Genomic DNA, 21,688 nt, shown 5'->3' with positions numbered 1-21,688 from the left:
ACAACAACAACAAAAACTTTAGACTAGGTAGCTTAAACAACAAACACTTATTTCTCACAATCTGGAGGCTGGGAATCCAACATTAAGGCACTGGCAGATTTGATGTTTGGAAAGAACTCAGTTCCTGCTTCACAGGCTCTGTGCCAGTCAATTGTAGAGGGATGAAGGAGTTCTAGGGGGTCTTTTTCATAAGGACACTAATCCCATTCATAAGGGCCCCATCCTTATTCCAATGGGCCCCATCCTTAACCTTTGGGGGTTAGGTTTCAATACATGGACTTTAAGAGGACATAAACTTTTAGTCTATAGCAAAAATCTGATTTATAATGGTATCCACTATGACAAAACTTCACATATGACTGAATCCGAAAAGTGAGTGTGTACATATATAGGAAAGTAGCAGGTAGGCTAAAATCCAGGATCCTACCTGCATAAATTCAATTTCCTTTGTGAAATAGTTGGTGAAAAGTCTGATCCATAATTGTGGATACCCCCATGTTATTCAGGGTTAACCACTTTTGTGCTCATATTGTTTTTTAAAATATTTAGTTATTTATGCATACAAGAACTGGGGTACAGGCCAGAGGTATGGGGGGTGAGAAGATTCACCAGAGACGGAGTGGGGAACAGAACAGGCAGACGAATGGAAATACAATGCTGAGGGGAGCAGCCGGTGAGACAGGAGAGGTCTGCTGCACCATGTGGGTAGCTCCCTGGCTGGGTCTCGAACTAGTGCTGCAGTGGCTGCAGACAGCTTCATAGGTTGCGTCTTATGCCCTGCGCCACCAGGGCATTATTGTTATTTTTTTAAAAGATTTATTTATTTATTTATACAAGCATTGGCTACAGTCATAAGCGCGGAAGGGTGAGAGAATTCACCGGAGCCAGAGCGGGGAACAGAGCAGGCAGACCGATGAAATACACTGCTGAGGGGAGCAGCGGGCGCCGCAGTAGAGGTCTGTGCGCCAAGTGGGGCCCTCACTGGCGCCCGGGATCGAACCAGCTTCGCAACCCAGCACTCAAACGCTGAGCCACCAGGGGAGGCCCCATATTATTATTATTTTTTTTTTCAAAGCATATGGTATCATGATCTGTTTATTTCCTATCTCCTCTGTCTTCTCAAAGATATTGCTTAAGGGCAAAGGCTCTTAAACTTTTCTTTGCTACCTTTACTGAGTGCTCAAGTATTGTTGATAATAACAACGATGAAAGAGGAAAAGATACCCTTTCTAGACAGTAGACCAACAAGTTTGGGCACCAGTGTGCTCAGTCCAACTCCCTGGTTATGGGGTGCCCCAAATGAGGAAAGACAAGATCATCTCCAGCAGCCTGCAGCCTATCTGTACCCAGGTAGTGGTAGGCTAAGAGCTGAGAAAAGTCTATATTCCCTCCGTCTAAGGGAGGGTAGGGTACCCCCCCAAAAATGGGTAGTCTCCCCGCCTATCTTGCCCTCGCGAAGGAGGGCTGAGCTGACCGGTAGGAGGCGCTCAAAGCACCATGCTATCGTCTGCAGGAGGCAGAGGAACCACACGGAGAAGCAAATAAAACCCTAGCCTCTGGAGACGCTCTGCGCTCCTGTCTTCTCTTCTGGCCCCTGGGACTAGAAGAAACTGGAAGATCCGGACGGCGAGGAAAGCCGGGGGCCCTTCGCAGTTGCAGCTCAATGTCCCGGTACCCCATGGTCCATCCGAGAATGGACAACGTGGGCAGAGCCTGGGCAGCGGCGCAGAGGCGCAGGGAGGGGCGCGAGGCCGGGGCGGAGCGCAGGGGCGGGGCGCAGGGGCCTCCCGCCCCCGCCCACCTCCCATGTGCCCCGCCCTCCCCGAACCCCGCCCCGCGGCCCCGCCCCCCCGGGCCTCCGCTGGACTGCACGAACTCCCCAGTGGGGGCCCGGGGAGCCTCCAGGCGGAGAGGCTCCCGCCATCCCTGAGCCGCGGTGCCCGCATGGAGGGGCCCCTCGCTCCGCCGGCGGGGTCGCGGCCGCTGCAGGAAGGCGGAGCCGCCGCTGTTCCGGAGCCGGGAGCCCGGCAGCACCCGGGCCACGAGACGGCGGCGCAGCGGTGCAGCGCCCGCCTGCTGCAAGCCGGCTACGAGTCCGAGAGGTGACGCCCAGGGCAGCGCGCGCGGGGCGCATCGGGGCGGGCGCGGCGCTCCGGCCACCCGGCAGCGCTATGGGGGAGGGGAGGGCAGGCCCCACCACCCTTGCCTCCCTACCGCCTCAGCCTCTAACTTCTGAGACCGGGCTCCGATGCACGCACCTGGCTCTGGCTGGGGGCTGCAGGTGGGCACTGTGCAAAGGGTTTGAGGTTGCGTTGCATTGGGGAGCAGGTGGACCTCGACTGTACATCCGACGACAGCCAGCCCAAGTGACTCCGACTCCTGGGGCTCAAACAGTGCTTGTTGGAGTCTCTGTCCAACTTCGCTTACTCCTCCTTAGCTGTTTCTTCCTTGCACGAGCTTTAGAATTTTACTGGCAGGTGTAGGTGTCCAAGTGGATTGCGTCTTCAGAGCAGGGTGAGGACACTGCCCTCCTCTTCATTCACGGGGGTCGGATGAGGCTGCCAGTGCTGCGCACTCCGGCTGTTTCCCAAGAGTCTGGATCCGCTCCTGCTCTTGTACTTTGCTGGAGTCTGTAAGGGTCGCTGGAGGGGGAGTAGGGGTTTGAGCTTGGCCGCAGGGGCGCTGGCTGAAAAGGAGACAGTAGCTAATCTCCGGATTGTATCGCAGCTTGAAATGCAATCCCGCTATCCTTCCGGTCCAGAGGATTTGGACTTCTTTCCCTTCCCCATCTGTTGGTGCTCAGCTTGGGGAGGTGACCTGGAAGCTGGTTTTTTTGAGGGGGTAGGCTGGTCTGGGGGGGCGGGGATTATCCCTACAGCTTTGCCGAGGAGCTTCTTGCTTATGTAAGAACCTTTAACAGTTTAAGGGGCTACCTGGTGAAACTTGGTCTCCTTCCCAGCCCGCACCCCTTCTCCCCTGCAGGCTGCTTCTCTAGAATTTGCTCAGGTCCAGGCAATCCTATCTTTTCTCCTCCAGCTACTGGGGCTCAGGGTCCAGGGTGGTAGGGGGTGTCCACAAGAGGTGAAGTAGCAGTAGCGGGCTGGGGCACTTGGGAGCTTGAGGAGTGTGTGTGGGTGTGGGGGGTGTGCTTTGGTTAGAACAGGTAAAGTCAAAGTATCAATTCAAAGCTCAGACCGTGGGGGTACATGAGTATCCCCTGGTCCAGGCTGTGCTCCTGCAGGGAGGGGCCACCCCTCCGCCACCAGGCTCCCAAGCGCCTGTATAAAACCTGAGCCCCAGCCAGGTGGTGAGAATCAAAACCTGCTGGCTAGACCTCCATCTGCCACCGCGAGCTTAGAGCTGTGGGAAGGGGGCTGGGTTTGATGAGGAGTCCTGGGTTTGAGGTCAGTGTTACCGTTCTCTGACTTAAACTTGGGCAGGTATGTCCCAGTTCAGCTCTTGTTGCTACTACCTTTCCTCCTCACCCCCAGTCGCCCAAATCCTCCCCTCAAAAATGTTTTTGAAATTTTGTCCCTTCAAACATTCTAGACCAGATAGAGACTTCTGGGCTCCCTGACTAGATCTTGGTGCCCAACTGGGTACTCTTACCCACTAGCCTTGAGGTAGGGGCTGAAAGGGGCCAGGCTGCCACTCTGGCTCTGCTGTCCTTACAGCTGCTAGGTGGGGAGCCTCAGGGGACCAAGAGCCCTTTCTTGGGCTAAGGAGGCCTACTGGTTGCCCCGGTGTCTCCTCCCCATGGAGGAAGCAGCTGGGGAAGATCAGGAAGAGGGAGGAGAACAGGGGGGGTGTGGATTAACAGTCTCTGGAAAAGGACAGCCTAACCCAGGCCTGAGTCCAGCCGATTAGAATAACGAGGAGCCCTGACACAGGTCAGAGCAGGGGGGAGTGTGGGCAGCAGGAGAAGGGGTCAGGGGCAGTGAGGCCTGTCATCACTGGGAAGGTGACCCTCCCCATAACTCAGGCTGGCAGCCTCCTCCCCTGGGTCCAACTTCTTGGCTGGGGCAGCTGTCACATTAAGGTCACCTGAGATGGCAGGATCCAGCTGCTGTCCTGTGCCCCAGGCCTGGTGGAACGCTGAGCAGTACCCTAGCCATTCCTGACCCATCCTGTAGGGGATAGTGACCCAGAGCAGGTCTCTTAAAGACCCAGAGAGATGGCAGGCAGTCTGTGCTCTGTGTCTGCCCCATCCTTCTGGGACTGGAAAGGTCCCCCAGGGCAGCTCTGGCCAAGGTGCATTCTCCGGCTGTGGTCAGTGGGAGGTCCTAATGCTGGGCCCCTCAGGACAGGGCCCAGGCCCTATCTTGAGGAGTCTGAGTGGTTGAAGAATCAAGTGCTTCCCAGACCCTGCCCCTGCTCAGCAGAGAACCCTAGCAGGCCGCTCCCTTCTTCCCTAGGCAAGAACGCTTGCCTCCAGAAGCCACCATGGGAAGCCCTCCTTTGGGTTTCCCTAGCGGAGAAGGAAGCTTGGGGGTCTGTGATGTTCCCATCCCCCCAGTTAGAGGACACTGTGGCCATGTGTGAGCCTCCTCCAGCACTCAGCCTCATGGGCCCCATTGCCTTAGCTCCATGGGAAGCCTCCCCTCCCCTCTGCACACAGATGGAACAGTCTGTGTTTTCCTAGCAGGGTCCCGGGGGCGTCATTGGGGGAGGCTGGGCAGCCCAGGGAGTCTTGGGACTTGGAGGCCAAGCCTCCCCTGGGCCTGGCTGCCACTACTCTGCTGAGAGGTAAACAAACCCAGCCTGCAGGCTTGGGGAGGGCAGGAGAGAGTGTCACACACAACCACCTTGCCAGGAGTGGGCTGTGTCCCTGCTTCTCCTCTCGCCTCACCGAGAACTGAGCTGTGGGGGCCCCAGGAAGACAGAAGGAGAAGCCCGTGAAGCCTGGGTGGGGGATCTCTTTCTAGCTTTCAGTGATGGCGTAGCATTAACAGTTTTGATCCCATAAGAGTCTGCCCCCTGCCTTCCCACTCAAAGTCCCCTCCCACCTCCCTCCTGTGAAGCCCAGGGCCACCAAACTTTTGCTTTGGGAAATTTCCAAAACTTCCTTAGCCTCTGTCCTAATGGGTATGCATCCTTACTTGCTTACGCCAGGTCTGGGATCTGCTCATCTTCCACCACATTCCCCTCCCGAATAAAAAAGCAAACTTTGCTCTGGGGCTCACACCCCTGGCATCCACCCGGCTTTTGGATCCGGCTTTCAGACTGACACCCCTCTGAACTGTAGCTTTTGCATCTGTAAAGCAGGGGCGCCTAATAATGGCCAATTAATAGGCTAAGGAATAAACTCGATTAAGGAATAAACGTGAAAAATGTCGTGTAAACTGGAGAGGGCTCCAAGGCCAGCCAAAGGTCAGGGATGCCACTGAGAACACCTGCCTGCTAGGAACTGGGGCTGGAGGGGTGCTGGGGAGCAGGGGCTGCACTGCCAGAGAGCACAACTTCCAACTCCTGTGGGCTGGGGAACTGCAAGCGCGGGGTGCAGGCCCTGGGCAAAGTCTGGGGAAAGGCAAACCAGACTGGAGGTACCCCGGGGGTGGGGGATTGGGCGAGGGGAGACTCAGGGTGGCCCAGTTTGGGGTCTAGCGCGCTGGGGATGCTGGAGGGGGCCAAGGAGGCGAGGTGGGGGAGCAGCGGAGGGGGCGTGTCCGGGCCAGGCTCAGCCCCTCCCTCGGCTGGATCCGCGCCCTCCCCCGCGCGGGCCGCGGGGCCTCTGCGCGCAGCCCAGGGCGAGCGCGCGGCGGCCGTGGCGGCGGCCGGACCCCCCTTCGCGGGCCCTTTGTGCGGCGCGGGCGGAGGCGGCGCGGGCGGCCTCCCCGGGGGGGCGGGGGGAGGAGAGGGCGGCGCCCCGGGCCCGCCCGCCGCTGCCGCAGCCCCCGCCCCGGCCCGCCCGGCCCGCGGCGGCGGCGTGTCCGCGGCGTCAGCAGCCGCGGCTGGAGCCGGAGCAGCAGCAGCAGCAGCAGCAGCAGCGGCGGCGGCGGGGCAGCCCGCGCGGGTGTGTATGTCGGGGCTCGGTGTCTCCCAGCAGCATGGCGGACTACCTGATCAGCGGCGGCACCGGCTACGTGCCAGAGGACGGGCTCACCGCGCAGCAGCTCTTCGCCAGCGCGGACGGCCTCACCTACAAGTAAGCGCGGGGCGCCCGGCCCCACCTGGGCGCGCGCACCTCCGCGCGGCGGTCGGCGGCCCCGGCCCGGCACGTGCACCGCTGCCCCCTCGGGGCCGCCCGCGGTCCCCGACCCGGTTCCAGCGACTCGGGCGGGGTGGGGGGGGGTGGGGAGGGCTGGGCACGGAAGGAAGGCGGCCGCGCCGCGAGCAGACGGACGTGGCACGGCGACACGGCGGCCCTCGGTGCCATGCCCGGTTTCTGGCCAGATCCGGGTACGCCCGCCGCCTTCCTCCTCTTGTGGGCATCTTGGCTGCATGGAGAGGCCTTGGCGCATGTGGGAAGGCGAGAGGTGGGACTATGGGGAGACTTTCCCCAGACCTTCATCTAGGACACCCCCTCTTTCCCAGTCTCACCAGGGGACCCTGCAGGTTAGTTTAGGCACCTGCCCCAGGAGGAACCCAGCTGGGCAGTTGGGATGGCTGCTTTTCCCACCATCATGTTCAGCTTCCTTCCACTTGCGCCCCTGCCTGCCCACAGGTTAGCACTAGTGCCTCCCTGGGCGTGAGTATTCTGTGACTTCCCCCCATAAGCCCACCCCACTTGGGATTTTGGAGGACGACAGACCTACCCAGTTGCCTCTGGCTTAGTTTGCTTTTCCATGGGCCCCGTGCCAGTTGTCCTGCCGGTTGCAGGCCTGGCACTAGCCCTGCCTCCTGGCTGCAGGATGGTGTCCATGCCAGGAAGGAGCATCAGGATCTGGGACTGGGGCAGAGTGGGGGACACTGGCCAGCCAAGAGCACCCCTGCTCTGTCTCCTGACAATCCCTGCCCTCACCTGTAAGCTCTTCTGCTTGGCAGGCAGTTTTCCTGGACTCCTGGATACCCAGTCTGAGCATGTCTCCTATGCCTGTCTATAAGTGGGGTGTGGACTGGTTGAGGGGTGTATGTGATACTTAGGAATGCCCGTGGGCCCAGACGCTAGCATTTCTTTGCCCTCAGAGGCCTCTTCACTGTACAGAAAGCAGTTAAGAATCTATTTCTTTGATGGTTTTTGCTGAGTGGGGAGAGCGTATGTATCTCTTTGATATATTTTTCACTGGAGTCACCTAGGGGAACTCCTCAGGGAAATTCTTAGGAATTTTCTCTAGGCCTCGGCAGCTTCAAGACCCTACCCCTTATGTCCACTCTGTAGCTTTTCCTTTCTGTGCTGGGGTGCCTGCTGCTTGGCTTAACCCAGTGGGGAGTATTCCTCAAGTGTGGGACATTCGCTTTTGGCGGTGTCTATCAAGGTCCTGTGATTTCAGGCAGATGGAGTCTGGCAATCGGTAGTGCCTGCACCTTTCCATCCCCAGACAGGCTGCACTCCCCGCTCTGGGTTTGCCTTGACGGTGACCCATCCTAGTGATGGCAGCTGCTGCTCTTTGACTGGGCCCCTTGTCTAGGTCCTCCCTGTAAGGCCATGCCTCTCCTATCTCATCCCAGAGCTTGTCTGTTGGTTGCTCCAGTCCAACCAGATGAAGTTTATTGAGTGCCTGCTCTGTCAGAACTTGCCCATTCTCAGCCCCCTGGGGTCCCTCTGCTGTTCTGAGTCCTGTGACTCAGCAGCCCCGGCCCTGGGCTGTGCTGCTCATCGTAGTGTGCAGTGTGGGGCTCATGCACAGAGAGCTCCGCCAAATTCCTCAGATCACTCCGTGTTTACTTACTGGCTCCCCTGTCAGGGCTGAGAAGTTTTCAAGGGCAGGTACTGTATTTGCTGTATGTGGTGTTTGGGAACTTCCCAGATCCCTTGATAAACTAACTTGCAGCCCTGAAGACAGTAGGCATTTTGGGCCACTGCCTTGGTTCAGCTGACTTTCTGTTGCCTTTGGCTCCAGTTCACCAGACTGGAGATGGCAAGACACTGGTGGGGGCAGAGGGTGGTTCAGCCCTGGGGGTCAGCAGGGATGAGAGGCCTCAGGCTCTGCTCCTCCTCTCAGCCTCCTGTGGCCTAGCCCTGGCATGGCTGGTCTGGCCCTTTGGGGTACCCCCCCATCCAGTAACACTTTTCTTTCTCTCTTCACAGCGATTTTCTGATTCTCCCAGGCTTCATAGACTTCATAGCTGATGAGGTGGTGAGTATCTTTTCTGCTGTCCTGGGGGAGAGGGGCTGTATGTGTAGAAGACCCATCTTACTGAAGGGCAGGGTGTGGAAGAGACTTTTCTTGGGAAGGTGGTGAATGGATATAGCCTGTATTGCTGCCAGGAAAACTGGCACAGGGCAACAGGTCATGCCTGACGCCTCTGGGGATGTAGGAGTTTCCCTAATGGTGGGCTCAGCATAGGGCCAGAGGGTGCTGTCACTGACAGAGCCTACAATGAGGTTCAGAGAGGCCCAAGAAGGGTTTGGGTGTGGCTGCCTTATTACCACAGACTGGAAAGATTGGATTTTATCTGAGATGCTGAGCAAGGACATGATAGAAGCCGGTAGAATTATGGAAACTTTGAATGAGATGAACAGACATGTCTGTGGGTCCATAATGCACAGGAATTGGCAGAAGGATTTGAAGTAGATTTTGGACAAATACCAGGAAACACCAGGCCTCACTTTCCTCAGGGTCTGAGCGATGAACCAAATGAGTGAATGATGGCCTTCAGACAATTAGCATGCGATAGACTCATAGAAGCCAAGGTGCAGAAGCCAAGGTGGATGAGTGTAAGTCATTGCAGGGGAAATTTAGATTATTCTATGATGAACCCAAACCCATTGAAAAAAATCATTTCTTTTCTATCGCTGTTGTCATTGACCTTTATTCTGGCTCGATTCTCAGGAAAGGCCAGAGGACCGGAGATGCCTGCCCATTCATACCTTGGGGCCTCATGTCTAGTCTGTGTGTAGCAATGCTGACCCAAACAGATTTTGGGGGGGAAATTTGTGCTATTCTGGATGTTCCCTTATGACAGCAACTAGGAAGCTCTCTTGGTTCTGCTGTTCAATTTAACAAAGTTTGCCCAGCACCCTGGCATTGTGCACACAATGCTAGGAAGAGAGGGATGGAAGGACCCTGCCAATGGGTGTCAAAATCCTGGGCCTCTGTTGGGAAGGCCATGGCTCTTCTGCTGTGATATAAACAGAGAGAAAAGGGGACTTTTCTAGACTGTGGGACCAAAGTTCTGTGCATGGACTTCAGGGACCTTTAAAGCTCCAAAAATTATAAACCCAAGTCTGTGCCTGAGTGTTTCGGGATCCACAGCTGTAGGCCTGAATCTTGGAGGGGTCTATAATGTGCCCGGGCCTACCTTTCCCAGTCAGATGCCTTCCACATGCACATTCTGCTGTCCTGACCCGTCCCTTGAGCTCCAAACCTTTAGTTACCTACGTTCTCGGATGCAGTGGACTCCTTTCTACTCTTCCCTGTTCCCACTCACCACCTTCACCCTCCTGGACCTGTCAGTGGCCTCCTTGGTGGTCTCCCTTTCTCAGGTATTGTCCCCTAGTGTCCATCATTCACCTTGGAGCCTGAGCCACCTCTTTAAAACTGAAGTCAGATGGTGTGTCTCCTCTGCCTAAGACCCTCCAGTAGCTTCTCAGCTCAGAATTGAATTTAAACTCTTCTTCATGGCCCTCAAGGTTCCCCAGCCGGGCCCCTGCCTGCCTTTCTCTCCCGCAGCCCTGCTTCGCTCCCTTTCCCCTACTTTACCCACCCTTTTTTTCCTTAAATACACCTCAGGCAGGACTGGAATCAGAGGCAGGTTTGCACACGCCTCCTTTGGCCTGGAGCAAGTTCCCACAGGCCACCCCACAAAGCAGCCTCCTGACCCCCTCACCCTCTTGTGATGCATACTGCGCCATAGTTTTCTTTGGTATCTCCATCCCATAGAAATAATCTCATGTGCGTGTGCTTCACGTCTGTTATCTTCTTTTATTTCTAAATAAAAAATAATTTGTGCAGGCCTCCCTGGTGGTATAAGGGGTTAAGTCTTAGCACTATCATGCTGTCTTGGCTGCAGCCTAAGTTCGATCCCCAGCCAGGGAGCTAACCCACACATGGCACAGCAGACTTCTCCTGTCCATAGCAGACCTCTCCTGCTCCCCTCAGCAGTGTATTTCAGTAGATCCGCCTGTTCTGCTCCCCACACTGTCTCTCGTGATTCCTCTCACCCTCTGCACCTCTGGCCTACACCCCAGTTCTTCTATACATAAATAAATAAAAATAAATTTAAAAAAACAATTTGTGCTTTTTCATCTATAACTGCTCTTATGTTAGAACTTAATTGCCCTGGGCCTCCCTGGTGGCGCAAGGGGTTAAGCACTGTACCATGAAGCAATCCACAGCCTCTGCAGCACGAGTTCGATCCCTAGCCGGCCAGGGAGAAACCCACATGGTGCAGCAGACCTTTCCTGTCTCGCCCACTGCTCCCCTCAGCAGTGTGTTTCAGTCAGTCTGCCTGTTCTTCTCCCCACTCTGTCTCTGGTGAATCCTCTCACCTCCCACACCTCCGGCCTGAACCCCAGCTCTTGTATGCATAAAAAATAAATCTTAAAAAAAAAAAAAAAGATCTTAATTGCCTTGCGGTCCAGAGTGTTTAGAAGCCTCTAATTTCTGGGACCCCTGCAGCTTGGGTGGCCTTGTCCTGACAGGACCAGAGTTTTGATTCTTATCAGATGTTTACCTGCTTCCAATTTTGCATTTGAGAGGATGTTCTCCTGAACACAGGATGTGTGCTTTTTTCTAATCCAAGTAGTTTTATTGTGCCTTCTTCCCCAACATGCACTTCTTTTTGTACTCTTTATTCTGGTAACCATATGCAGTTTATGAGGGTGCTCTGGCTCCCCACCATATTTCTCATGATCTGCAGGGGAAGCCTGAAGCATTTTATCTGAAACTCTTAGCAAGTTTGTGAGGAATCCAGTCTGTCCAAATGAGAGACTCTAGACCTTTTGTTACAGCATGTAGTAGGCCTTGAGCCCCCTGAATGACCAAGTATAAAACCCCTGCCATGTGTAGTGACTATTCTTTCACTGAGCTGAAAAAGGAAGCTGAACAAAGGAAGAACGCTCAGTCATCTTTCTTTCCAAGTAGAATGTAAACCCTGGGAGAGATAGCAGAGACCTCACTTGCCTTATTCACTGCTGTATCCTGTCCTGGTGCCAGGGTGTACATGGAGAAGCTGGGTAAATGTTTGTTGAGTGAATGATAAAACTCTTCTCATAGACTGTGCCTCCATCCTCAGGACCTGACTTCAGCCCTGACTCGGAAAATCACGCTGAAGACGCCTCTTATCTCCTCCCCCATGGACACTGTGACAGAGGCTGACATGGCCATTGCCATGGCTGTGAGTCGGGCACCTGGATGGGGACCCCAGGGCGGATGAAACTAAATCAGGTGGGCTGGGCTGAGGGTTTGGGTGTCAGGAGGAATCGGAATTAGAAACAGGGTCTCCTGAGTGAAGGAGGGTGAGGGGTAAGGCGGGTTCACCCCTGCCTCTGACCATGCTTCCCTTTCACCCCAGCTGATGGGCGGTATTGGTTTCATTCACCACAACTGCACCCCAGAGTTCCAGGCTAATGAGGTGCGGAAAGTCAAGGCAAGTACAGCCCTGTCCCTGCAAAGGAGAGGCCACTTTGTGACCTCCACCTCACCTGACAGACCCTCCCAACTTCCCTGGCTCTCAGTGCAAGCTTCTCCCTTCCCTGGCTGATTGCTGTAGGGTCTTGTCTGCTGTCTACCCAGATCACCCCCCACCTGCCTCAAGACTGGGCTTTCTTCCAGCCTTTTCCTTCCCTGGTCTGTGCCCACAGAAGTTTGAACAGGGCTTCATCACAGACCCTGTGGTGCTGAGCCCCTCGCACACGGTGGGGGACGTGCTGGAGGCCAAGATTCGGCACGGCTTCTCTGGCATCCCCATCACCGAGATGGGCACCATGGGCAGCAAGCTGGTGGGCATCGTCACCTCCCGGGACATCGACTTCCTTGCCGAGAAGGATCACACAACCCTCCTCAGTGAGGTACCTGCTGAGCAGGGAAGGTGCTTGGGCCAGACAGAGGACCCTGCACCCTGGGGCCAGGCCGGTACCTGTGACCAGGGACCAGAGGGAGGCCTGGCTCCCTTCTCTCTCACCTGCCAACCTGCAGGCAAATGTTCCCGGCCCCACAGGTGATGACGCCACGGAATGAGCTGGTGGTGGCTCCAGCGGGTGTGACATTGAAAGAGGCAAATGAGATCCTGCAGCGCAGCAAGAAAGGTAGCAGGGAGTAGGCGGGAAGCTCAAGGCCTTGCAACCTACCTTCCTAACCCCTAGCCCCGCTGTTCCTTCACAGCTTTGCATGTTGTCCTAGCAACCAGACAGAGCCTGGGGATGTTTTGAATCACCCCAGGCTGGAACAAAATTCCTGAGGTCCTTCTCTTGGCTTAGGAAAACCTGTCCCTAAGAGAACATCTTTGCCACCCCCCAAAAAACTAGTCCTGTGAAATATTCATCACAAAGAAGGAGATGTGTGGTCTCATCCATCTGAAAAACACCCCTTTCTTTGTCCCCTGTGTTGTGTAAGGAAATTGTACTTTGGCTTATTTAAAGATTCTGAGAAGTCCTGTAGCTAAATTTACTTGACATTGGGCCTGTTGACAATGTTCATTCAGTCCCTGTGGGAGACACTGGGAAATACTTCCCTGGGCCACACAGGATTGTTCTCGGTGGCGCGCTGGGCATGGCACATGTTTCTCCCTGCAGGACAGCCTCACATTTGTGTCCTGGCTAGGAGTTTTCTACCACTGTGGCCTGTGGCCCAGCAGGTGAAAGGCTGCCAGCGTTCAGGGGCTGCCCACCCCGATCTGGCCAGGCCACAGGGCAGGAAGAGCTCCAGGAATCTGCGTGGCTTCGAGGTTTCTTTGCTTCCTGTTTCTTGGGAAGAGGTCCAGGTCCCTAGGAGCACTTCCTGGTGGGTGCTGTCACCTAGTGGCTTGTTTGGGTACTTCAGTGAAATCGCCTTTGTGGTCCATTTTCATCCCCCTGATTCTGGTGCCTCCCTCCCCTTCATTTCACCTCTGCATTCCTTGGCAGGGAAGCTGCCCATTGTCAATGATCGTGACGAGCTAGTGGCCATCATTGCCCGCACCGACCTGAAGAAGAACCGGGACTACCCTCTGGCCTCCAAGGATTCCCACAAGCAGCTGCTGTGTGGGGCGGCCGTGGGCACCCGCGAGGATGACAAATATCGCCTGGATCTGCTCACCCAGGCGGGCGCCGATGTCATAGTGCTGGTACGGCTCTGGCCCGGAGCCGGGTGACTTGGTAGAATAGAGGCATTTGAAGACCCAGTTTCAGCTACAAGCCTGGAGTCGGAATCAGGACAGCTCAGACTAGGTCCCTCTGATAGGTTGACCCTAAGGCTTAGAGCCCACGTTCACTGTGACACCCATTGGCCAGGCCCTGCTCCAAGACCTTGATAAGGTCTTGGTGCATTAACCCACCCAGCTGCCCCCGAGGTACCATTACCACACCCAGTTGTCCAATGAAGAAATGGAGGCTGAAGAGGTTAAGTCACTGCATTTGGTTAGTGAGGTGTGAGGACTGCTCGCAGCAGTTGTGAGAGGGCTTTGTCTGTCCTCTGAGACCACACAGTCCCGGGGCTTAACCTTTTGGGGAAAACAGGCCCCTTAGAGGTTCAGCTGAGAACCATCAGTGCCAGCTTTCAAGGATCACGTGTCTTCCCAGAAAAAAAAAAACTCCAAACATTCTCATGCCATTTTTCATACGGTTTCAAGAGTTTGTCCACTCGAAAACTGCTTCTCCCAGTGAGGACCTTCGGCGGTCAAGGCTAAGCTTCCCTCCCCCCCACAACAGGACTCATCCCAAGGGAACTCTGTGTATCAGATCGCCATGGTGCACTACATCAAGCAGAAGTACCCCCACCTCCAGGTGATTGGGGGGAATGGTGAGTGTGGGGTTTCCTCTCATCCCCCAGTCCTTGCCCCCTGACTGTGCAACCTTGGGATGTTGTCCTTCAGCATCCCAAGCGGTGGCATCGCTCCTGGCATGGGAGGGCAGAGGGCTGAATGAGTGGGCTTTGGATGCTGTGGGGGGTGGAGGCTAGATTGGGCCCCAGAAAGCCATGGGCCAGGTGGGGCAACCCTTCCTCACACTATTCTCCCCACAGTGGTGACGGCGGCTCAGGCCAAGAACCTGATTGACGCTGGTGTGGATGGGCTGCGTGTGGGCATGGGCTGTGGTTCTATCTGCATCACACAGGAAGGTGGGTTCAGGAGGAAGATAAGTGGTCCCTCTCAGAACCCCACTGGCCCTCTACATCCCCTAGGACTCACTCTGTTTCCTCAAATGCTCACTGAGTGCTTGCCCTGCCAGGCCCCTTCCGCATCCCAGGTTGATAGGTTCAGGAGTGACCCAGGCTCAACTCTGGCCCCTGATTTGGGGAAGGTGGGTATAAGGTGAAGATGCTGTGAGTTTTGGGGTGTGCTGGTGTGCTTCTCAGATCTGGTCGAGGAGGCCCCAGGCTGGTGTGAATACTTCTCTGAGATGCTTGCGGAACCAGCTGAGGATTTGGATTAGCTTTGTGACAAGGCAGACACTTAAGACGTGGGGATAGCACATCCCTGGATATGGCTATACGCCCATATCACCACCCGGCGATAGTAGGAGTGGGGGCTCCACTTGGTCAGGAAACCCTATATCTTTCGAGGTGGGTTCCTAACATGAAGCAGGGGTAAGACCCTGACGTCTGTCCCCATGTGGTTGAGGGGGTGCTGCTGAGGCTAGTGCCCGACTTGTGGCTAGTGCCTGGCTTGGCCCGAGGGGATGTGTCTGGCCTTGTCTAGTGAGGGTGGTTTCTCCAGAATGCCAAGGCGCCTTTGGTTTTCTCTTCCAAAACATCCCCCTTCAGAGCTTTTTACACTTAACTGACTACTGTGGTGAAGTGTGGCTCTTAGTCGCTTAAATATTTTTGTTGTTATTTTTAAAATTTTATATTTCATTAAAAATTTTTAAAGTCCTTTTTGGTCAGTTAAATAGTAATTGAGTGCCAACTGTGTGCTAGGTGCTGTTCTAAACCTTGGGAGTCAGTAGGAACAAAAGAAATGCAAGGTCCCTCTGGAAAAGGCCTCTTCTCTGCTTTATCCAGCCTTGCATCCTTCCGTGGATAAGTGCGGGTTCCTTGGGCTCCCAGTTAAAACCTCACACATAAGGACTTTGGGTGATTAAACTTAAAGAAAGGCAAAGCGATATGCAAAGGAGGCCACGCACACCTAGAAACAGGCTTTGCAACTGAAATCCTCAAGGAGGAACTTGTACAGGGGAGAAATAAGGCTGGAGAGCACCAGCTGAGCACAACAGCCTGGGGGGTGCTTTGTGGGCCCCCTATCAAAATCCCCCATAGCAGTGTGACGGGTGGGAGGGTCCAAGTCTGGGGAGCCACCTATCTTGTGCCCCAGAAATATCATCCAGTCCTGTCCATTTTCCTGAGGGGAGGCAGGGCATGAGGAGAGAGGGGCCTGTCCCCCCATATTGCTGCTGACACATCTCTCTGTGCACGCTCCCCCAGTGATGGCCTGTGGTCGGCCCCAGGGTACTGCTGTATACAAGGTGGCTGAGTATGCCCGGCGCTTTGGGGTGCCGGTCATAGCAGATGGTGGCATCCAGACCGTGGGGCACGTGGTCAAGGCTCTGGCCCTTGGAGCCTCCACAGGTGAGGGGGGGTGGCTGGAAGGGGTCACTGGACTGGCTGGTGGAGCTGGGAGCTGGGCTCAGGCAGTAGGGGTCTCGGGACCAGAGGCATTGACCCCCTCAACCCCCACAGTGATGATGGGCTCCCTGCTGGCTGCCACCACGGAGGCCCCTGGCGAGTATTTCTTCTCGGATGGGGTGAGGCTCAAGAAGTACCGGGGCATGGGCTCGTTGGATGCTATGGAGAAGAGCAGCAGCAGCCAGAAGCGATACTTCAGGTGCCTTCCTGGGAACCCCAGCCCCAGGCACATCTGTCCTCAACCCTACAAGATCCACTCACACCACTGACTTATCCAGTTGGTGCCCAGTCTCCATATTAGAGTTCTGGAAACTGAGGCACAGGCCACAAGTGGCAGGCCTGGGCCAGTTCCTCGGCCACCGTACTCAGAATCTGCTTTTTTTATGCTGTAGCCTGGGGGGTGGCTGCTTTGAGAGTCCATCTGGGTGGTATCCTCTCTGCCAGTGTCCTTGAGAAGCAGGGTGGGGGGGCCCCCTGAACTGAGGGTGGCTTGGCTTGGCTCAGCGTCCCGGCTTTCCACACAGTGAGGGGGATAAAGTGAAGATTGCACAGGGTGTCTCAGGCTCCATCCAGGACAAAGGCTCCATTCAGAAGTTCGTGCCCTACCTCATTGCGGGCATCCAGCATGGCTGCCAGGATATCGGTGCCCGGAGCCTCTCTGTCCTGCGGTGAGTGCCATGACGTCAGGTGGGGACACCTGGGAGGCTCCTGGCTTCCCCCTGCTTCCTTTCTCTCCCCCTTCTCTGCCTTTGGTGCCCCTGACTGCTCTGCCTACCTGCCCGCAGGTCCATGATGTACTCAGGGGAGCTCAAGTTTGAGAAGCGGACCATGTCAGCTCAGATTGAGGGTGGTGTCCACGGCCTACACTCGTAAGTGTGGTGGCCTCCTTGCCCTGGCTGGCTGGCACTGGGTCAGGCAGAGGTGGCCATGATTCAGAGGCCAGGCTGAGGTTTCAGGGACCACCGCACAAGGATGGGTGCTGCTGCAGGGAGACCCCGTCACCCTGCCCTGAAGTGCCCAGCCTGCCCTTCAACCCTGGCAATTAGCCGCCCCGTGCAGGCAGGCCCCTCCCCTCCCCTCGGGCCTCTCCCCCGAGCAGGGCACGGGAGATGTGGCCACTGGCTTGCTCAGAAGCTTGGTGACTGGTGGCAGGGGCTGGTGGTGCTGGGATCTTGCTGGTGGCAACACCAGGCAGGCAGGTGGAGGCTGAGGGCTCGGGCCCTCTGGCGGGAGAAGGGCAGAGAGAGATGCCAGGGCCCGCGCTGGGTGACCGTGGGTGGGGGCAGTGCTCGTTGGCAGCAGTAGTTGCAGGCATGCGGCACCCCCTGGTCGAGAGGCCCATCTCCCCAGGCCTAGGTGGGCATCTAACCTGTGTCTCTTTCCGCCCCATCTCCCATAGCTATACCTTTCTGCCGTGTAAGTAACTGCGCTGCCCGGGCCAAGCGTAGAGTAGAGCAGGGGCAGTCTGGGTGGGATCTGGGCTGGGGTGGGGGCTACAGGGCTGGGGTTATAATCATGGGACTTGGACCCTGGCATCAGCACCATGGCGGGGACAGCCAGCCATGGCCCTTCCAGCAAAAACAAAGATCCCCTTCCGGGGTGCAGAGACTGCCCTGTCTGGGACTGGACTGATGGCCACCGGGGGCCTAGGCCACTGTGTGTGCAGGGGTGGAGTGGAGACACGGCTGTGCAGGTTCAGCTTCTTGACCTGAGCTTGCTCTGTGAGGCTGCGCCATGCCTTCCTGAGTTTCTTCACCCCGGGTGCTGATGACACTCTACCAGCTGCCGCAGTGGCCACAAGGGGCCTGGCTGTCCCTGGACCTGGCATGGGCCTTCCAGGAGTCTTGGCCTAAGGAGGGCAGGGGCACGGACTTGCTTCCATGCCCTCCTGCCCCCAGGGCCGAGGGCTCCAGCAGCTCGTTGTCTCTCCTGCTTCTGGAGCTGCTGCAGCCCAGGGGCCTGGGCAAGGGGCTCTGGGAAGGAATCAGGGTGCACACACCCACTCTCAGTTCCCCTCTTGCCTTGTCCCCACAGTTACGAGAAGCGGCTGTACTGAGGACACTGGTGGAGGCCGAGGCAGCGGAGGGGGCACCTCCCAGGCTCCCCCTTTGGGCACAACTCCCCTCCATAACTAAGCAGTCCAAGATTTGCACTACGGGTTCCCCAGTTCCCTTCCAGGGAGAGAGGAAAGGAGGCCCTCCCGGGGCATCCCCTGCGAGTCAGGACTGCTCCCTGGGCCCAGCTGCCCCGGGAGCCCCTGGGTGGCTCCTTCAGTTCCCCCGAGCCCAGCCAGCCTGGGCTCTCAGGCCCTGTGCCTGCCTCAGGTCTTTCTTGCTGCAGCCTGCTCGGGCCGGCTCCCACCCTGGGGCCCCTTCTGGCTTCTCCTGTAGGGCACCTCCCTACCCCCCACCCCGGAAATGGTGCTGTCCTGGCCCCGCCTCCGGCCCCTTCCTGGGCTGCTGCCCCCTCAGCCATGTGGCACCTCTGGGCTCCTGACCTAGGTCGGAGGGAGGCCTCTGCCCCCTTCCCCTGGCCCTGGGCACCTGGCCCTGTTCCTCAGGCCACTCCCCTGTCACCGTCCCTGCAGAGGAGGCTGCCATTCATTCCTGACACCGCTGCCCCCAGGTGTACCATTCCTGCCCTCTTCTCTCAGCTACAGTTGAAGGCTTTAATTACACACTTGGGGGGGTCACAGTTGCGTCATTGTATATTAAATAATCAGAATAAATCAAGAGATCTCAAGGCCTCTGCCATCCAGTTGATGTTGCTTGTCCTCTGGGCAGCTGGAGCCTACAGCCTTATCAGAGACGGGCAGTGGGGGCCACCAGGCCCAGCCTCCCCAGGAAGGTGATGAGGGCATGGCGGTATTCGAGGGGGTGCTGGCGCAGGTGGGCTGCATGGCGGGAGGTCTCCCAGGCCTGTGCCCACACGGGCATGCCCGCCTGCTGCCAGCTGGCTAACAGCTCCTGCAGGTGGGCAGTGTCACAGAGGGGGTCATCGTAGCTGTAGAAGACAAGCGTTGGGGGCTTCACGGGTGGCCGCCAGAAAGTGTCCAGGGCAGCCTCGTAATGCTGAACGGTGCATCGTGGGCACAGGTGGAAGTAGAGCATGGCCGTGGCCCTGATCACAGGGCCCAGGGCCTGCGGTCTCATCAGTTGAGACACACCTGTGGGTACCAGGCAGTGGGTTAGCGCCAAGCCTTCTGGTGCAACTCACGACCCACCTCCCAGCCTCCAGTCCCTCCTGACACTGGCTGCTGCGTGTCCTGAGCTGAGGGTCTTGGGACACTCCTGCACTTCTCATGTAGTTGGGCAGGGCAGACAGCTGTCCCACTGAGGTATAGATACCGTTGCGGGCACAAGAAGGTGCTGGGAATGCTCAGGGCCAGCAATGAGCAGAGGGAGAATGCCTAGTTTGTGGGCAATGAAGAACTGGGCACATTCCGTGACCTCCAGGGAGGGGCTGCCATAGCTCACTGTTGGCACAGCCTGCTGGTGCCTGCCCTCTCTCAGGCCCCTCTTGATGGGAGCCACTTGGTCTGGGGCCAGCCTTCATTGGGGCATTTTCCAGCCCTGTGGTATCTTCAGGGATGAGGAGGGAAGAGCGGCCTGTTGAGTGGGCTCATGGCTGGTCCAACAGTATACCCGCAGCTGTTGCAAGGTGTCCTTGAGAGTCCCCAAGGCATTGTACCCTGGAGTCTGTCGCCTTGGTGAGCACTTAGGAGTGTAAAGTCACCAGCTGGGTGGAAGGAGCATGCTCGGATTCCGAGGACGGGAAGAGATGAGGGGTGAACCACAACGAGGCCATATTTTATGGTTTGCCTTGCGCGTGGGTTTAAAAAACCATCAAGGAAGCAGCTTGACCAGCCGTGGAGATAGAGAAATCTAAGGGTTTTTAGACAAATGCATCAAGGTGGGAGTGGTTCAAAGAGGGATTTTCCTTTTGAACTAGATCTGATTAGGGCTGACCTTGTCACAGAGAACTTCCCATTAAGTGCAGTACATTGGGATTAGTCTGGCCCTTCTGAGGAAAGTTAAGAGTTCAGGGCCTCCCTGGTGGTATAAGGGGTTAAATCTTAGCACTATCAAGCTAGAGCCGGCTACTGCAGCGTGAGCTTGATCCCGGCCAGGGAGCTACCCACATGGTACAGCAGACTCTCCTGTCTTGCTCACTGCCCCCTCAGTAGTGTATTTCAGTGGATCCGCCTGTTCTGCTCCCCACTCTGTCTTTGGTGAATCCTCTCACACACACTCCCCCCACCACATGTATGGCCTACACCCCAGTTCTTGTGTGCATAAAGAAAAATAAATCTTTTTTAAAAAATAAGAAAGCTCAGCACTCCCCAAATTTTGGTGTGTATCAGAATCCCCTGGAGAGCTGAAAGTGAGCGCAGAGGCCCAGGGCACCCAGGCAGCAAGGGCCTGGGCCTCTGGTTGGGCACTCAGCCCATGGTGACTGACACATTCTGCAGTTTGAGAATCACTGTTGCAGAGGAAATCCATGCCTCCCGTCTCACGATTTCAGAGACTTTCCACAGCATGTGCCCCGAGAAAAGCATTTCTGATGATCCAGCACCCACTTGTGGCCTCATTGCAGGGACTGTGCTGGAGACTGTAAGTTAGGTTTTTAGGTGTTCAGTAAATGAGGTCTTATCTCCTCCCTTTCCCCAGAGCAATAGATGGGGACTAGGGGATAAACACAGGCCAGGCTGGACCCAGACAACAGCTCCTGCTGGGCTGTAAATGCAGTCACAGTGGGGGAGGCCCAGGTGGATGTTCAGAGGCAGTGAAGAGCCACATTTGGGATGCAGAGCCCAGACCCCTTGGTCAGCAGAACCATGTCCACCTGGAGTCCAGCCTGGTTTGTGGACCCAGGTGTCCCCCCACTCACACTCACCCAATGCCATGCGTTCTAGGCTCCCCACGACCAGACTGTCGAAGATGTGGCCCCACAGGCGCCGGGTCACGGTGCTGTAGCGCCCAGGGTCCCGGCTCATGAGCAGCAGCATCTGTGCAAAAGTATAGCCCCCCAGAGAGAGGGCATGCACCACCAGTGGCCGGCTGGCCAGCACCCCAGGTCCCCGTAGCAAGGCCAGCACGCGGGCTGCGCGCCTCAGGCCCAGGCGCGGGCACAGGAAGTGCCTCAGGGCGCTCTCCACAGCCAGCACATCGAAGCCACAGGCCAGGTAGAGTTGCAGGTACTTGGCTTGGGCAGCCAGACGAGCCCCTAGCCAGGGCAGAAGCAGGAGCAGCGGGCGCGGCCCAGGGGACCCTGGGAGGCCTGACTGGCAGTACAGATGAATGGAGTGTGAGAGTCGGGTCACCTTCACGTCAGAGGGCAGCAGCTGGGCCATTGCTGGTGAATTCTGGGGCGCAGAGTGGAGAGTGGTGGGTGGTCCTCCACTCGACTCTGGCCCCACCTTTCCCTCCACATCCGCATGCCCAGAACAGGGGCTCTCAGAAGGCATGATGGGGTAGTTCGGGAGGGCTGGACTAGCCCTCTGATGGCCCTTTCAGCTTCTGCAGTTCTGCAAATCAGGAAGTGGGCAGCCAGCCCGGAAAGGAGGGTCAGCAGCTGTGCATGACCAGCTTTGGCCGGTGAGGGGGCGGTGCAGAGGCAGCTCCTCCTACCAACCATCCGTGGGCTTTTTGTTCTTCCAGGATCCCTCCAGGCTTGAGAGGGTCAGACCCCAGCCCCAGCCTCTCTGGGATCCCCCTCCATTTCCTCTCCATTCCCTTTCCCCCCCACCCCAGCCCTGGGACTTTACACACTCAGCCCCCCACTTCTTAGGGGGTTGGGGGAGTAATTCTATCCACCATACCCCCCCC

General features: G+C 56.8%; 2 protein-coding genes across 4 annotated transcripts; one reads left to right on the top strand and one right to left on the bottom strand.

The window, feature by feature from the left end:
• Positions 1–1,856: 1,856 nt before the first annotated feature.
• On the top strand, positions 1,857–18,592 carry IMPDH1 (inosine monophosphate dehydrogenase 1). Of its 2 annotated transcripts, none has more exons than XM_037512798.2 (15): positions 1,857–2,102; positions 6,047–6,145; positions 8,189–8,237; positions 11,338–11,439; positions 11,617–11,691; positions 11,906–12,112; positions 12,262–12,349; positions 13,166–13,365; positions 13,949–14,039; positions 14,262–14,357; positions 15,660–15,803; positions 15,915–16,059; positions 16,385–16,528; positions 16,646–16,729; positions 17,895–18,592. In XM_037512798.2, exons 1-15 carry the CDS (start codon positions 1,945–1,947, stop codon positions 17,914–17,916), a joined length of 1,704 nt encoding a protein of 567 aa, XP_037368695.1. In that variant the 5' UTR covers positions 1,857–1,944; the 3' UTR covers positions 17,917–18,592. The 2 variants fall into 2 exon arrangements, with proteins under 2 accessions (XP_037368695.1, XP_037368689.1); XM_037512792.2 differs by having other exon boundaries at positions 1,945–2,102; positions 6,044–6,145.
• LOC119246446 (uncharacterized) lies at positions 18,389–21,439 on the bottom strand. Of its 2 annotated transcripts, XM_054692639.1 has the most exons (3): positions 21,184–21,439; positions 20,757–20,868; positions 18,389–19,026 (listed from the first exon to the last, which is right to left on the bottom strand). In XM_054692639.1, the coding sequence occupies exons 1-3, from the start codon at positions 21,325–21,327 to the stop codon at positions 18,662–18,664; spliced, it is 621 nt and encodes a 206-aa protein (XP_054548614.1). In that variant the 5' UTR covers positions 21,328–21,439; the 3' UTR covers positions 18,389–18,661. The 2 variants fall into 2 exon arrangements, with proteins under 2 accessions (XP_054548614.1, XP_037368703.1); XM_037512806.1 differs by having other exon boundaries at positions 20,757–21,439.
• Between the last annotated feature and the right edge of the window lie 249 nt (positions 21,440–21,688).

Source organism: Talpa occidentalis, unplaced genomic scaffold (genome assembly GCF_014898055.3).
Source record: "Talpa occidentalis isolate TD23 unplaced genomic scaffold, MPIMG_talOcc4v2.1, whole genome shotgun sequence".
NCBI classification, from domain to species: domain Eukaryota; kingdom Metazoa; phylum Chordata; class Mammalia; order Eulipotyphla; family Talpidae; genus Talpa; species Talpa occidentalis.
This window is presented reverse-complemented; position numbering and strand designations above follow the sequence as displayed.